Below are 16,431 nucleotides of genomic sequence, written 5' to 3'. Positions count from 1 at the left end.
CTGTAAATGCTAGTCCTGGGGCTGCAAAAAATGGTGGCCAATCTTCGAAGGGGTTAGGTTAAAGCCAAGGAAGGCCTCAAACAAGCTCCAGTAAGGGGAGAGCAGCCCACATATGAAATGAGAGCTGGGAGTGTAATGGCTGCCCTGTGTTCTTCCAGATCTAAAAACTGAGGTAAACCCTGTAAAGAGTGAAGCAATACCTCTGTGTGAATGCCTTGAGGATGCCCAAAGGGGTCGTGAAGGTGCTCCAGAAGCCGAGGAGTGACGGGAGCTCGAAGGAGTCGGATATGGATGCCAGGAAGGAGACCCAATGCGAGTGGGGAGTCGATGGGAAGCTGAGAATGCCACAAACCAAGCTCAAGAGTCGGGAAGCTGAGATCTGATACCAGTTGAAAGGTGAGAAGGATCGAAGCTTGCACTTAAGAGCTATGGTGGGAGAGCAAGAGCAAGAAAGAGAGAGAGACAAGAAATGGGAAGTCCAACAGTCACAATGTGTGACCGGGCTTTCCTTTCTTCAAACTGTTCACTAAAAGAATAAAGAATAAAGTGGCGGTGATGGGCACCTGCCACCTGCAATGTGCAGTGGTGGTGACTGTCAGTGTAGTAATATACGGGCGGCTAGGCGGAGGCGCCTTTACCCCCAACAGTGCTCTCTATCGATTTAGTGCCAATGAAGCTAACAAAGTGAACAAGCAATGGATTGATTATCTACAATGAAGATTTATTCAATTGAATTCTTCTCCAATGGATTGATTATCTCCAACAAGGATTTATTCGTTTGAATTCTTCTTCAATGGATTGATTGTTTCCAACAAGGATTTATTTAGTTGAGTTCTTCTCCAAGGGCTTCATCGATTTGTTGGTAAAGATAAAGGATGGGTTTATGCATATGTGCATAGACTATCGTGATCTAAATTAAATCACATAAAGAAGATCTGCTTCATAGTGTTGAGTCGTTTGACCAAACTTAAAGGAGCATGATATAGAGATTGAGACTCGAGTTCAAGGTACCATCAAGTTTGGGTACACATAGCCCAAAATTGTCTTTGGAAAGTGTTTGGCCTATTATGAGTTTTTGATTATGCCCTTAAGCCTAACTAATCCTTATGTAACATTTATGGCCAACAACATCTATTATCCACAAATTTAACAATCAAGCCAATCTTGATAAGTGCCAAAAAAAAAGACAATTTCTTTTTAGCGTCTCACACATACAAAGCATCTAAAAGTGTTCAAGGACTACCTAGAGCACAGATGAACACAATTTTACCAACTCTTTTAACAAGATAAGAGAATTATTAATGCATGTGATAGTACTACCCTTGGGGGAAGACTTAAGAAAAGTGGACAAGCCATGTTACAAATTCATATTATTAGTGGCACCACTCTCAATGTACCACATATCTAAATACACAATAGACATGCAAGAATAATGTAGCAAAGAGTCTTTATTGCATTGTGCACTACATTTCTATATTGTATTATATACAACATATGCAAATTCTAAACTAAAGGAGAGGTATCTAGAACAGCCATGCTAGCCTCTTTCTTTTTAGTTTCTTTTGTAGCAAGTTTAGGGTAGTCATTGATGGCATAATATTTTGCCTTACAATACTTACAAAAGCATTTTACTCTTACTTTTCTTCATATCCTTATCAGTCTTCTTTATTTGAGTAGTGTTTACTAATTTTTTCTTAGTAATTATAAAAACATAGCTTTTCCTTTAACTTTCTAACTAGCCTCAAAAACGTGATCTATATAACACAGATAATGGACATGTTTCATTGAGATTGGTCTTCTTGTAGCAAATAGAAACCAATTAACAAAGCATTGGGATTACCTCTCATCATCAAATGAAGAGTAGATGAAAAACACTGGTAAGAATCATGAAGCTCATTAAGAATAGTCTGCACAAGTGAACTATGTAGCAAAATCTCATCATCATTTATTCCTTGATATAAACATGCAAGTGTATAGAAATTCATGCAGTCAAGGCACAAGCCTCTACATCTCTACCATCTCAGTAAATTTGTTCAACAATAGACCTTAGTAATGCTCTAGCATTAACTACACTAGGATTGGAGCCTATAACATCCCCAACAATACCTATTTGTGTTGTACTTATAGCTTCTATAGCCACAACAAGACATACATCAATTCCTTGCATAATGTTCCATAGTCATTTTGCAACTAATACATGACATATCATATAATCCCACAATTAATAGTCATTTGCACATCTAATTTCTCCTCAACAATCAACAATCAATAGTTGGTTCCACATCCAATTCACCTTTAACAACCAACATACAAATAGATCATTCTTGCTAGCCATAGCTATTGACTGCATTTGAAGCAAAAGTTACTTTGATAGAGGAAAATATGCAAAAATTACATTGTGGCCAACTTTTAGATTTCAATATCATGAAGCCAACTGTCTAGACGGATCTCGAATCCGAGCTCGTTTGCCCTTCCGAAAGTGGAAAAAACACTTGGAAGAGAGAGCGAACACAAAACTTTGAACCAGTTTTTGTAAACCAAAAAATTAAGCTTGTTTTAGCCACATGATTTAAAGAGGCGTGACTTATCAAAATGGGGGAGGGGGTGCCATTTTTTCGACGCTCCCAAATTTGTATTTTTTTATGATGTTTGGGATCAACACCATCTTGGACATCCTCTTGGTAGGAAGCTCCATCAATTCCTCACCCTCCATAACTTCAAAAATGATCGAAATTGATATATTCTACATCAAGATATGATTTTAATCTTTCTCTCTCCTCTCTCCTCTTGGGGTTTGTCCTATGGATCAATATAAAAGAGAGGGGGATGGGCTAAGATGGACATTTTTTGTCAAACAATGATGCGGGAGTGGAAAGATACGTGAATCAAGGTTGGACCTATCATCAACGGCTGTGAAAGAGCATCACCGGGCCTCCAACATTGAAAACTACACGTCATAATGAGCAATTTTATGAGAAAAATGCAAATTCTGTCATTTTATGATATCAATTGTTGTTTGAAATGGTTAGCAATGATTGTATTTGATTGCCCATACTCTGTTTGATTAGTCATGTTGAAAGAATCATAAAAAATCAGGCATATAATAATTTTATGCAAAACACGCAAAACCCAAGATGCGGTTTAAGGAAAAATATGCAGTTTTGGGTTTTTGGTGTGCACTTGCCATTTCCATGGAATGAAACATGCTAAGAAAATCGTTTTCCATATGAGCAATCAATTTAAAATAGAAAAATAGTAATTATCAATCATTTTCTATAAATAAATAAGAAAAATTAAGGAAAAATAAAAAATTTAGGTTTTTCACATCATAAAAATAAGAAAAAAAGACTTATGTTTGTGGATGTATGATAGAGCTGAAGCATGAGGTTTAGCCTCAATTCAACCCTATCTCTTTGTTAGAGTGAGTTTTTATCGCTTTCAATAAAGAAAAATACATTAAAAACCACGCCTTACACCTATCAACGCATGCAAAATTTTAAATGGTAGGGAGTAGGGGGTTGTTGAGTGGATAAAGTACATTAAATTCTAATGTTTCATGGTGCATATCATATAGAGTTCATGGTTGTTTAAAACTTAAAGGGTCTAGTAGCACAAGGAAGCTCGGTGCTAGCCCTAAGCAACGAAGCACTATCGTAGAAAGAAAATCATGAAAAGAATTGTCTTCGCACTTTCACATTGTTGATTTTCAATGAACATTTGTTTAAGCACGATGGTCATATACACACTTGCATTGATGCACCATATGGTATCATATCCTAGATGCATAGCACATGTTTGTATAATTGATGACTGACGCTGAGAGTGTGAGGTATCCCAAGCCGTAGGGCTAGATATTCGACTCCTTGGGAGTTATTTGGTGAGGTTTATCTATCATCTCCTCAATTGTTTAATTGAAAGAGTGGACTTTGTTTCGAATGTGTTTTATGTTCACCACGACACATCTTGGGGCCAATTCTCGAGTTGTAGGAGAGCCGTAAGTGGAGCTACGGTGATCAACCGAGGGGTGCTCCCTGTGTGTGTGCTACGTGGTGTATGACACCAACATGTTTAGGGACTTCCTCTAAGGAGGGGGGAAAGAATTATTTGTTGGATTACAAAATCGAACAAACACAAAGTTCCTAGATGCTTCTGGAACAAGGCCATGTGGGATGGTTTTAGGTGAGTAGTAGAGGCCCGGCTAATGCCTTAGAGCCAGTGTCGGGCCCGTTTTAGGTCCCAACAGTATTGGCAACTCTACTTAAGAAGTTAACACCTTCTTTGATATGAAATGTTGAATTTGGGGCTACAAGAATATATGTGCATAGGTTCAAGAAGGACAAGCTTGATAGTACAAAATAGATTGTGGATGGTAACTTGAATCCATATATCCCAAATTCATACAAAGACATTTTGTTAAGAGAATGGTCAATGGTATGAGTATCAAGCCTTGAAAGTGAAGAATATAATATGTATAAGTGAGGTTAATATATACTTACATAATATTAATTGTAAGTTGTCCTTGAAAGAGAATTGATGGTATGCTTAGTTGATATAATGTTTGTTAATAGGAATTTAATTTTTTGCCAAAATTTATAAGAATAGGGATAAGGAGTTGGATAAATTTGACACTCAAGAGTAGATCCAAATAAGATTCATACATACATAGACTTTGCTTAGAGGAATCATGGTCAATTAAGTATGTGAGAAGTTAAGAATAGTTGCTTGTGTTCTCTCCTTTAAAGCATTGATGATAATTTGCATTTTAAATGCACTAGAGGAATAATTGCTTTTATGAGAAAGGGAAATATGTAAGCATTTTAAAGGTGCTTGTAAATATTAGATTACAATTAAGGCATGCATAGGGATAGAGACTGGTTAAGAAACTATAGTCGTGCATTGTCGTATATCCTAGGAACACATATGCAAAGAATAACACGTGTATACATGTATGACCCTCACTTGGTCTATAGATAATGGACACAAGGTCCTCACCCATGCCATCAATGAAGCAATCATGGATCCTTGAAGGGCACTATTCAAGACAATGGCCGACAATTGAGTGGTGATAAGGCCAAACATGAGCTATCTATCCCCCCTTAAGATGCATGGGAAGGCTCTAGCTAGTAATTCATGTGGTCGTAACCCAAGATAGGGAAGCTAGCCACTATGTATTCAATAAGACATTATAAGATCTAATTCTAGATGTTGATATGAGCCCAATGTAGGGCCAAGTGACCCTATCAAGGGTTATCCATTTTGAAGAGAGAGGACTATTTGACTTGTTCAAGTGTGATGCACTTAATGAACATGCAATGAACCCTATGTACAAGATTAATCTAAGAAGTTGATCTTATATATCAAACATTGTGGTAGCATACCTTGCTTATAAGAAGTTGATCTTATATATCAAACATTGTGGTAGCATACCTTGCTTATAATTAAAAACTTCCTTATGCATTCGAGATGAATGTACCCTATGTATGGGTGAATCTCATTAGTGATGTAACTTTCTAAGCTTTTGAGGACAGACAAGTCAAGTTATGATAGAACTTTGATCAACTCATTTGAGGGGAATGATATGGTATACCAATCCCAATGACCATGTAAGCAACTATAACTTTCTATGAACTAAGTACAAGGTGATTATTCCAACAAGCACTTCTAGTTCCAAGGATATAGCATTTCAAAATTAGTTATCCTAGGAATTGATCCAAACTAAATATCATATTTATCTAGACCACCAATGCTAAAAGGTAGGCTTGGTACTTCTTTGACAATCATTGGTTAACTATTAATGGATCTTCCTTCCTAATCTACATAGGGATGGGTTTGTTATAGCTTCAAATTCTTAAATAGGGCATATGGCAAAAATTGAAACATACAAAAGATGGTCCCATGCCCCTACCCTTTGTCTCTAGGCCAACACATTGTAGTTTTTTCATAGAAAATTGAGGGGAAAATGACATATTGAGGTTAAAGAATGGGATAGCTCATGTTCATGATTGCTTGGTGGCAAAGCACTTTGCACACACTCATAGTATCATTATGATTAGCTACTTGCTAGCTAAGAAATATGGATTTATTTTGGAGCAAGCCTTTAGCAAATAGGCTAAGATGCATGACATGAGATCGTCAAGTTGAGCTAGTTTCCAATAAGGATACACTAGACTTGACCCTACTTTCACACCGAGGGCTATTATTCAAGAACACAAAGTGCACAATGAATAGATATATCATTTTTTTGTATATTTCCACTAAGGCATTTGATATGATACCACATGCCAGACTCATGAGGAGTCTACAAGATATCAATGTCCCCAAGGAGATATAGTGGGATGTCTATGCTTTATACGAGACAATAACAAGTAGAGTACATGCCCTAGGGTATATCTCAAATTCAATCAACAACCCTACCGGAGTGAAACAGGGATGCCCACTCTCACCCACTATGTTCGAGCTCTACATAGATGAAGTCTCAAATTATATTAATAGAGAGGGAGGGGTTGAAGCCTATTTAGCTAGGATGTTAGTGTTGATATTGCTAAATGTAGGTAGCATTATGCTCATATTTGAAATTGTGTTGATATTGCTCACCCCAGAGAGGGAGGGGTTGAAGCCTATTTAGCTAGGATGTTAGTGTTGATATTGCTAAATGTAGGTAGCATTATGCTCATATTTGAAATTGTGTTGATATTGCTCACCCCCAAGAGATTGTAGAGGCATTTGGATGCACCAACAACTTTTTGCAAAGATAGAGACCTTATGGTGAGACTTGAGAAAACCAAGGTTATGGTATTCAACATCTCAACAACTTGTGATGAGATCTTAGTATTAGCTCACTTTTGATGGAGAGCTAGTGGATTTTGTTAGAAAAGGTTTGTCCTTGGAAGTCACTTTCAAAGGGACACAATTTTCTTAAAGAGAGACATCAAAGGCTCGACTAGCACAAGGGTATGCAATAAGGAGTGCATTGAAGAGATAGTGCACGTGTGCAGTTCCATGGACCACGCATATAATTTTCGCTCTTTAATACACTGGTTACACCCACACTACTCTATGGGGCTACCATTTGGGGCTCAAGCATCTATCATACAAGGAGACAACCACCAACATATTATGATGGACCAAGGAGGGAGTTTTATTATGGATGGAAGTATATGGAGCAGCAACTCATCTTAATGATATCACATATTTTACAAGCAAAGAGCTCAACCCCACACGAGATGATTAGAGTAGAGATGGAGGCCACCAATACCTATAGTGGTTGTGGCCATGCTCCAAAGTAGCAACTTTTTTTACATAGATTGTGTGAGCGCCCTCAAGATGGATACCCATGTGGCTAGCATTAGCTTCATCTAGCAGCAAAGGGTAACCAACATTGCTAGTATGCTCAAATGGGTACATGGATGAGTTTGCTTGGTCTATAGATTGATAATCTACCCCCCTATGATCACATCATAGATTTTCCTATACTCAAGCTTAGTCAATCAAAGCTAAACCATGTGATCAAAGTAGACGTACTGAGACTAGATATAGAGAGGACTTGAATTAGACCCCTTTCTCTACATGGCACGAAGATGGCATACTACTAGAGTCATTTCCTCCAACTCTCTGAGTATGGTTTCATACTCAACTACCACATAGATGTGCTATTGGGAAAATCCCTACCTCAATGTATCATTTAAGGGTTGAGATAAGCAAATGGGAAGCTATGGAGGCAAAGGGCTACATGTGACAGCTTTGTGATAAGGAGTTAGAGACACATGAGCATTACGCTTATCAATGTATGGTATATTATGATATTCGAGGTAGATACCATTATCTATTTTGAAAGAATGTTGGCCCTTTGTGATAAGTGATGTAGTTTGAGAATAAAAGGTATTTGGGATTATTCTATAACTTCAAAGGCGCAAAGCTACTATTCTATGGGATAGGAGCCTCCCACAATTAGGATCCACCCAAACAAAGGATTGATATTGACTTTTTCACTACTACACAATCAAGCATGGGATCAGCCACCACTATTGATATGCAACTAGCAAGGCTACATGATAGAGGAGCTTCATCTTTAGGGGGTACCTCCTTAGATAGAGCACTAGCACTTAGTCAAGCAAGACACCCACATTCACCAAGACAAGACCTAGACACCCTCATCATAGATAGATTGGATATATCATGCAACACATGAGGCAAATGTTGAGGCACCTCAATCACATAGGGCTACATTTCCACCTAAGAGAGATACCTCACTCAAGAAAAGAGCTTGTCTATCTTTTTCCTTTGCTTTTTTAGAAGTATCAATTACATAAGTGCACAGGCATATTCTTACATAGAACAATGGCTAACATCTAGTCTTCTAAGCATACCTTTTATATTTTTTAGATGAGAGATACTATTCATAGTATATATTGGTTTGGTATCATATGCCGTATTGGCCTTTTAGAGATGTTAATATACTCTTTCTTTCTTTTGGTAACCAAATGGCTACCCTAGTGGTAAGCCACTTATTTTGTTAACCCACTGAGTTGAGTTCAAATTTCTCTTTTTTCTTCACCTATACTAAATGGCCATGCAAAAATACCCAAGACCTTCTAATCACCACACATTCAACTTAACCAATCAAGCTACATCTCTCTCTCTCTCTCTCTCTCTCTCTCTCTCTCTCTCTCTCTCTCTCTCTCTCTCTCTCTCTCTCTATGTGGCTTGGTCAAAGAAGTGAGAGGCTTGATGTAGCTCATATGAACAAAATACTAGCTTTTTGGTTCTTCTCTATGTTAGGTAAAATAACCCCATGTTCCCTATAATAAGTGCAATACACATCCAATTAGTTTGACATCTTTAAAGACATGGGCAAAAAATTCAATCCAACATGGCCATTTTCTAACATGTAAATCTATGAAGAAATTCAAGCCTGCATGAGTATTTCATCAAATGTATGCCAATCTATGAAGAAATATCACATATCAATTCTTTACAAAATAAATGTGAGCATTTTCTCAAACTATGTCAAACAAAATAACAAACTCTACACCAAATTGATGGTTGCCCTAGAGACGAGCTTCATCTACCATCCACATAAAGAACAGCAATACAAAAGTAATGCAAGAGGCATAAGCAATGCACAAGCAAATCCTAAACAAAGTTGATGCCATTGATGTCATTGGTGATAAAGCAAGAGGAGCTGACAAGCAAGTAGGATAGCAAGTGTGAATATGATAGCTTTCAAGCAATATCAAGGCCATTCCACAAAGAAATGAAGGACTTCAACACCATGTAGCGATGAAGTCCAATTGGAGAAACCCTCCACTCCAAAGGTCACCATTAACCACATGGCAAGTGAAGTTAATTGAATGTACACATGCCACACATTGTTTGCATGTACTCCGACCACTCTTGCAAATTTACCTAGATGTTCTCATTGCATGTGTTGTAATATCTCATGTTATTCTAAGTTGGCAATGAGCATTATTTGTTTTGAGGTATGTAGCCCCTTTGTTTTCAAGCCCTATACAAATGTTTGAATTTACATACTAAACTTAATTAAAAATGTCAATCAAAACTTTTACAACTCAAATATGATTGTGCATAATCTAACTTCAACATATCTAAATTTAGAAAAAACAGAATCTTCAAGAAATTGACTTCATAGCTCAATTGCAAGCCCTTGACTCCATCAAATAACAAGAAGGGCGAGGAGCACCCTCAAGTTGAGAAAGAATAAGAAAGTTATAATAACATTCATAAGAGGCCAAATTTACCAATAAGACCAAAGATAGATGCCTCTCAAGCTCCAAGAATTATCATGTATCCGAAGCAAAATAAGTGAAACACAATTGACAAAAAGAAAGGAAGTTATTTTGACATCTATAAAAAGCCAAATCAGCCAATGAGACTAAAGACAGATGCATCTCAAACTCCGGGAATTACCATGTAACCCAAGTAGTAAAGAAAATATGATTGACAAAAGAAAATCTATATATCTAGCAAAGCTTACGAGTATAGAGTGTTGTAGTTGGGCAGCTTGATTACTTGCCAACATCACACATATCCTCCAGTAGTCCCTTAAGCAAGGAAGTGGGCTAGCAAATTGTGGTCGATGCACTCTGCATTTCTATTTGATTGTCCAAGGTGATTCCCTGTGTTAGGTCCATAGGTCTATTTGAGGGGTTTTTTGTCCTGTTTAAGGGAGCTACACAACTATAAGAGTGCATTGTACTACATCCTAAGGCGCCTTCCTCCAGATTGCAAGAGGTGCTCTCTATGTCAATGCAACTCAAAAAGAAAGAGTTGGAGGCGACACCCATCTAAATCCATTTGTGGGTGTGTGTGCACGCATGTGTGTGAGATGATTGACCAAACTGGTGCAGCTTAATTGATAGGTTGAACACATGGTCAAGGGTCTAGAGTTCAATTCCTATATTTGCATGAAGTAGATTAAACAGTAATTTTAGATCAAAAAATGGAAAGCACATTTCACTTGGCATGCCTTGGGACTCTACAGGGTGGCACAAGAAGCACAATCCCTCTAGCAGCCCTGCAGGAAGTACTAAAAGCAAGAACATGCATAAACTAGAGATTCAAAGCCTAGACAAGCCCCACCAACTATATGAACTCAAGCTCAAAGCTGTCCATTTGGAACTGACCATCTTACAGCATACATCCACCAGTTAAGAGCAGGCAACTACTGGATAAGCAACCTAATCGACTAAGTTCATGTGAAAATAAGCTATGAGACAGCAGCTAAGTCAAAATAATCCATGATTTTGGATCCTCTCCATCAGGTCATTGCTCATCCTACTTACCTGTGGCATCAACTCATTACTAACTCATTTGTTAGCAATTATGTTTCAATTTAGTCCACTATTTCAGCGCCAAGAACACCAATCTCAAACATGTTGGCCTTCTTTCCATCACCAACTTCCCTAATGGCCCACTCTTTCATTAACCAAACGCCTTACTCCTTTATTACCTAAACACCTTGGTCTACTGGGCACTGCAAGTCTAGTTATATACAGAAATACCATCTTGACCAACTACTCGCTCAATTGGTTACTAATAACAGGCAGTCATTTAGAAATGTGACTGCATTTCTGATCTTCTCATCCTCCTTTGGCACTGTGACAGTGGGCAACATTCATTTAGTTTCCTTCTGTAACTAACCATTCAAATTTCTCTTTTATCTTTGCAACTCACTTGAGATTCAAGAGATAGGGTACTCAGGCTCCTGATAACCATGCACTTTTGTGCTTGCATACTTGCTCGGATATTCCTTTCATACTATTATGCACCCAAGTAAAGATATCCTTGACCTTATACTGTTGTATGCATTTTTTTAGAAGTTCAGGCGCTAGGCACAAAGGATGGACTAGCCAAATGTGAGAGCTAAGACATAGACGTTTCTATTGCAGCATATGTAACTCTACCACATTACATTGGATGAACATTACTGATGCTTCAAATAGGATTAAGTGTAGATACATCTTGGAGAATTGCTCAAGATCTCAGTGCTACGATATCTAGTCTTCTCCTAGTATTGTGAGTTGTGCTATTTTTTTCCTTTGTGGCAGAAACACAACAAACGTTCAAGTCTATACATTTCAGTAAAGATGCTCGATATAAAAGAGAGCTAAGACTGTTATGTTTGTCTGTTGCAGAGCAATGCCTTTTCAAAGTAAAGTGTTCCAGTAATTTCCTTACAGTATTGTATTCCAGAATGCTTATGGTGAACTGGAAAATAAAATCTAGAGCTATCCTAGAAGCTACATAATGTGACTTCAACTACAGAAAATGGCTTTGCTAGAAGCTCCTGGAAGAATTGCTGACAAATCTCTGATCTTTTCAACTTAATTGCCCTAGCAACCTATTTACAGGAAAGTATGTACTGCTGCTAAGTGCCAGAACTACCCTGGAACAACCTAGACGTTTTAATAGGCACGTTTGGATGGCATGCAGAAAACAGACATGACACCAAGGTGTTCCGCATTTAGGGGCAGTGTTGAGCATGGGCCTCCTGACAACATTCTGCAGTCCCACGAAGTATGTGCAAGAGGAATACAGGTTGAAGGAAGCGCATACCAGGATTGCAGGTTGAATCAGGATAATATTATAAGGCAGTACTACTTGAAACTCGATCTTAATAAATATGGCCAATAGATACACTAACTATTGCATTGATTGGCCATTAAGATAACCAACACACAAACACAGGCTAACTGAACAACTTTACAGCTTCCAACAAAAAGTTTATGATACAACGATGTTCTCACTGGACACATTATGGGGCAGTGCCAAGCTGAGCTTCTGTCCACTTACGTGGGAAATCTGAAGCACACAGTACAGGAGAACCGTAATAAATTACAACAACCTCATCATTTGTAGAGGTTTGCAAGTGCAGTGGCACTAATTTGAGCACCACTAGTTATGAAGTAATCCAGTTTCAAAAAAGAAGAAACTGAGCATGGTGTCGTTGACTCAGCAGGGAAAACTGGAGGTATAGTGGCTACCTCACAATTTGCCACACCTTCAGGAAAACACAGCTGGTGCACCTGTGGCTGGCCGAATCAAACAAGAAATTTTCGATGGAGCGATGCAATTAGAAGTCTTGCATAATCAAGAAGAGACCACACATCCAAGTTGCCTGACATGCCATTGCATTCCCGAAGAACATCATCCATACTTCTACATTTGTCTAAAATGAACCTTCTTTTCAGATGAATAGCAGCTGCTATCACATACAGCAGTAGATCATCACAAGGAGGAGCTTTTCTCCTCCCTTTTCTGCAGGATACCTTAACCTTGCCTAACCTAGCAGCTGTTTTATCTGCCCAGAGAACTTCCCAAAAGGAGATGGTTTGCTCAAATGAAAGTTCTCTTTTCATGAGAACCACAACCATTCTATAGATAAAAAAGCAATCAGCAGCCTCAATCTTCCGAAGGTGTTTGTAAAGCCGTGGATCACTCAGCTTCAAAATCTTTGATATCATCTGAAGCTGACGATGAATACCCTCCTCATCTAGCCGGAAATTCTCACGAGCACTATACATGAAAGATGCAAAACACCAAAAAGCTTGGTAATCTTCATCAAGAAGGGCCACAAAAGGTGAAAGAAGGTCACTCATTCCTTGGCAGTAGCCAATTTCTGAATCATACAAAGCATAAGCTTCAAGAATAGCCACTAGTCTAGCAGCATGATGTTGTAGGCAAGGTTCTAAATGTTCATCTTGCTTCAAGCCAACATCTGCAGCCAATTGACTAGCAGCTTTCTCTGTGACATTTGCTTGGGATGGTGAGTATGGTACCCATTCAGCATTCATTCGAATAGCATCCAGCCTAATTATGCGCTGCCAATTATTGAATTCTACACTTAACTTGCCATCTGACAACCCCTGCCAACTGGTATCCCCCTGTTCTATTGGACTACAACTGTCACTGCTGACAGGAGACACTGATTCAACAGAGGCCAAACATCCAGTTCCAGCAGCATAGGATCCTGCTAATGTTAACAACGATCCAGTGGGACTTGCATCCACAAATACAGCTCTTGAAACTAGCGACCCCTTGCATTCATCCCAAACTTTCCTCTCTCGCAATGACATGCACCTTCTTTTTAGATCTTCATACTCCTCTCTGCAGTGTACACCCAACCAAAAAATACACATTCATAAATTAATATTACAAAAACTACTCAAGCATTAGTAGTGAGCTTGGACCTATGAAAACTCAGTGCACATCTGGCCTGAGAATATAATACCTTCTAACGCTTCTTTCAGCCTCCCTTTCTTCTTCTGTACTTTCCCAATCATAGCTGAGTATCAAGAAAGACAAGGCAATCAGCTGATCATCGAAAAAATAGTCCACCTTGATTTTCCATGTGAGTTACAACAGCATACTAAACATTAGCTGTTTTCTTTTTTTCCCCTCTCTGCAGTTTCTCAAGCAAACAAATAACTAGGAAACTGATGCTGCAGTGCTCAGAGCACCATAGATCATTTAAAAAGGATAAAGATTGAGGCATACAAGCTGAGTAAAAAGGGCCAAACTTCAGTGCGAATGCTTGATTCGATTCCCTGCAAACACATTAACAGTGAGTTCATCGACTAAAGAGAGGCCAAGTATTACCAGCCCATGAGGAAGTTCTACATTAAAAGAAAGTCACTGGATATGGGAGCTTACTCCATGACGAATCTTCCGAATTATCTTGTCGCTGTCAATTAGCCGCCCAGTTGCAGACTCAAATGCATCTTCCCAGTCCTTTTGAGTTAGAGGAACATGCCTTTTTTTCCGAGCCTTTGAGAGACCACGGGTCCTGTTTGATTAAAAACATGCAAACTTGAAGCCAGCACTCTAAAAGCAACTGCAATTCTAGAACAACAACAATGGCACAAATGGCTGAATCGCTAGCCATATTAATATAGGTCACGAGAGATAGAAGGAAACTAGACTGGAAATACAGCGCAGATCCTGATTTGAATTGATAAATACAGATGTCTGGCCACCACTTATGCTTGGGAGATGTCCAAGGTGACTCACCGAGAAATAATGACACTGTGCGGGAGGAGCACATCCATGATAAGGATTCGACTCCTCTCCTGCCACTACGGCTGTGTGGAAAATTATCAAAAGTCCAAAGGGAACCTGGAGGATGAATTACTCAATTTGACGCCTCAACATAAGATGACAGTGAAGACAGGATGAGGACGCGCAAAAGGCAGCCATTCAACATAGTTCGAGTATTCTGGCATGGGCTGTGAATGCATTCTTAGCTGGTAGAAGAGAGCAAGGCGCACAAATGGATCTGTAAGTTCCTAATCAGAGCACTGGCTCCCATTTTCGATAGCCACATGGCCGTTGATGCTCACGCGGGTGCACGCGCATGCGCACACACACACGCGCGCACGCGCACACACACACACACTCTCTCTCTCTCTCTCTCTCTCTCTCTCTCTCTCTCTTACCCCATAGTCGCGCAGGACGATTCATCTCAGAAAAGAAAATTAAGTGTTCAACAGTGGTCAAAGTACAACCAATGACTTGAAGAGGCCTGCCTTACCTGCTGTAAAGAAGCGTATCGCCAGCGGCCATAGCAAGGGGGGTCCCAAAGAGAAGTGTAATAGTGACTCCTACGAAGAAAGAGGGAAAGATCAAGTGCTAAAGAACCAGCAAGGGAGATGTCTGCAGGCCCGAGACGGGGAACGCAATGCGCATGATCTAGGATGGAAAGGGGGAAGGGGAGAGGCGCATGGGGCAATGGGGAACTTCGGGCAGGAAACCCTAAAAATTCGTCTGAGGCAATTGTCAGGCTCTCAGGGCACGCTCAGGACCATCATCGTCATTGGCTCTCTCTCTCTCTCTCTCTCTCTCTCTCTCTCTCATTCATGTATCAGAAGATGAGAAGAAAGAAAGAAAGAAGGGTACCCAGCCAAAAGAGAATGAGCAGACCGAGCCGTCGACCACTACAGCGATAATAAGGGCCCCTTCACACCAGCCCTCCATCCGGGCTGTGTCCCTTCTGTTTGCAAAGGCCGGGGCAAAATGCCGAAATAAGAACACTAATAATTACCATCATCATTTCATTACTAAAGTCTTCCTTATCGTTGTTGCTGTTGTCGTCTGTCCTTTTACGGAAGTTTCTTGCTGGAAAAATTAAAACCACATCACCCCCCTGCAGGTTGCAGCACTTCACAATGGAATAGTGCTTTTCAATCATAATGCCCCTTAGGGCCTTGTCACACCCAACTACCATCGAAAATTGTAGCACATTTTGCAAACAATCCGATGTTAAAGGTCAATGATGGACTACACAAACTTGAAGAAGAGTGTCACGGATAGCAACCAGCTATAACAAGTTAATGCAACAAAGGATTGGCACAGTCTCATTTGCAAAAGTTTCAAACACAGAAAAGAAGCCTGCAAAATAGAGGATTTGCTCTAATTTGGTGTACAAATGCCTCCCATGCATTTTAAACAAACCCATGGGAAGGTGGTCTAAGGGCAGTTTAGTGGGGGTAAATACTTTGATTTTGCTAGCACATGAAGATTCTCTATCAAGTCTGACACACACACAAGCTTGCAATCATCCACTCAAGCACAAATGATTGACACAATAAACTAGAACCCTAAACCCAATCACACTAGGTGCAATAAAAAGGCCATCAAAATCCCAGTGCCCAGGGCATGCTAACAAAATCCCACCACCAGTCTATACCAGGGCACAACACAACTTGTAAGAGTCCCATCACACTAGCACTTACAAGGGTAAGTGGGGACACTACTATTCTTGCTCCATTCTTTGTGTGAGCGCATGCACAAGCATGCATGTGTGTGTTTATGAGGATAGTTTGTGAGTTTTGAATCAACTACATGTTTACATGTGTGTGTGTGTGTGTGTGTGTGTGTGTGTGTGTGTGTGTGAACCTTCCATTTCCTCCCTTT

General features: G+C 39.5%; 1 protein-coding gene across 2 annotated transcripts; it reads right to left on the bottom strand.

Annotated features, from left to right (window-relative positions):
- Positions 1–12,209: 12,209 nt before the first annotated feature.
- Positions 12,210–15,406, bottom strand: LOC148020219 (rab GTPase-activating protein 22-like). Of its 2 annotated transcripts, none has more exons than XM_087700541.1 (5): positions 15,050–15,406; positions 14,173–14,305; positions 14,017–14,066; positions 13,751–13,804; positions 12,210–13,626 (listed from the first exon to the last, which is right to left on the bottom strand). In XM_087700541.1, the coding sequence occupies exons 1-5, from the start codon at positions 15,079–15,081 to the stop codon at positions 12,561–12,563; spliced, it is 1,335 nt and encodes a 444-aa protein (XP_087556667.1). In that variant the 5' UTR covers positions 15,082–15,406; the 3' UTR covers positions 12,210–12,560. The 2 variants fall into 2 exon arrangements, with proteins under 2 accessions (XP_087556667.1, XP_087556666.1); XM_087700540.1 differs by lacking the exon at positions 15,050–15,406 and adding an exon at positions 14,530–14,979.
- Positions 15,407–16,431: the final 1,025 nt, after the last annotated feature.

Source organism: Lygodium microphyllum, chromosome 19 (genome assembly GCF_053477565.2).
Source record: "Lygodium microphyllum isolate KBCC chromosome 19, Lygodium_microphyllum_v1.1.10, whole genome shotgun sequence".
Classification (NCBI taxonomy): Eukaryota; Viridiplantae; Streptophyta; class Polypodiopsida; order Schizaeales; family Lygodiaceae; genus Lygodium; species Lygodium microphyllum.
This window is presented reverse-complemented; position numbering and strand designations above follow the sequence as displayed.

Excerpts from the sequence above, each read along its gene's own strand:
- LOC148020219 (XM_087700540.1), bottom strand. The coding sequence starts at position 14,567 with ATGGATGTGCTCCTCCCGCACAGTGTCATTATTTCTCG. Across the intron at positions 14,306-14,529 it reads CACAGTGTCATTATTTCTCG|GACCCGTGGTCTCTCAAAGG; the intron begins GTGAGTCACCTT and ends TTAATCAAACAG. Across the intron at positions 13,805-14,016 it reads TGGCCCTTTTTACTCAGCTT|CTATGATTGGGAAAGTACAG; the intron begins GTATGCCTCAAT and ends CTTGATACTCAG.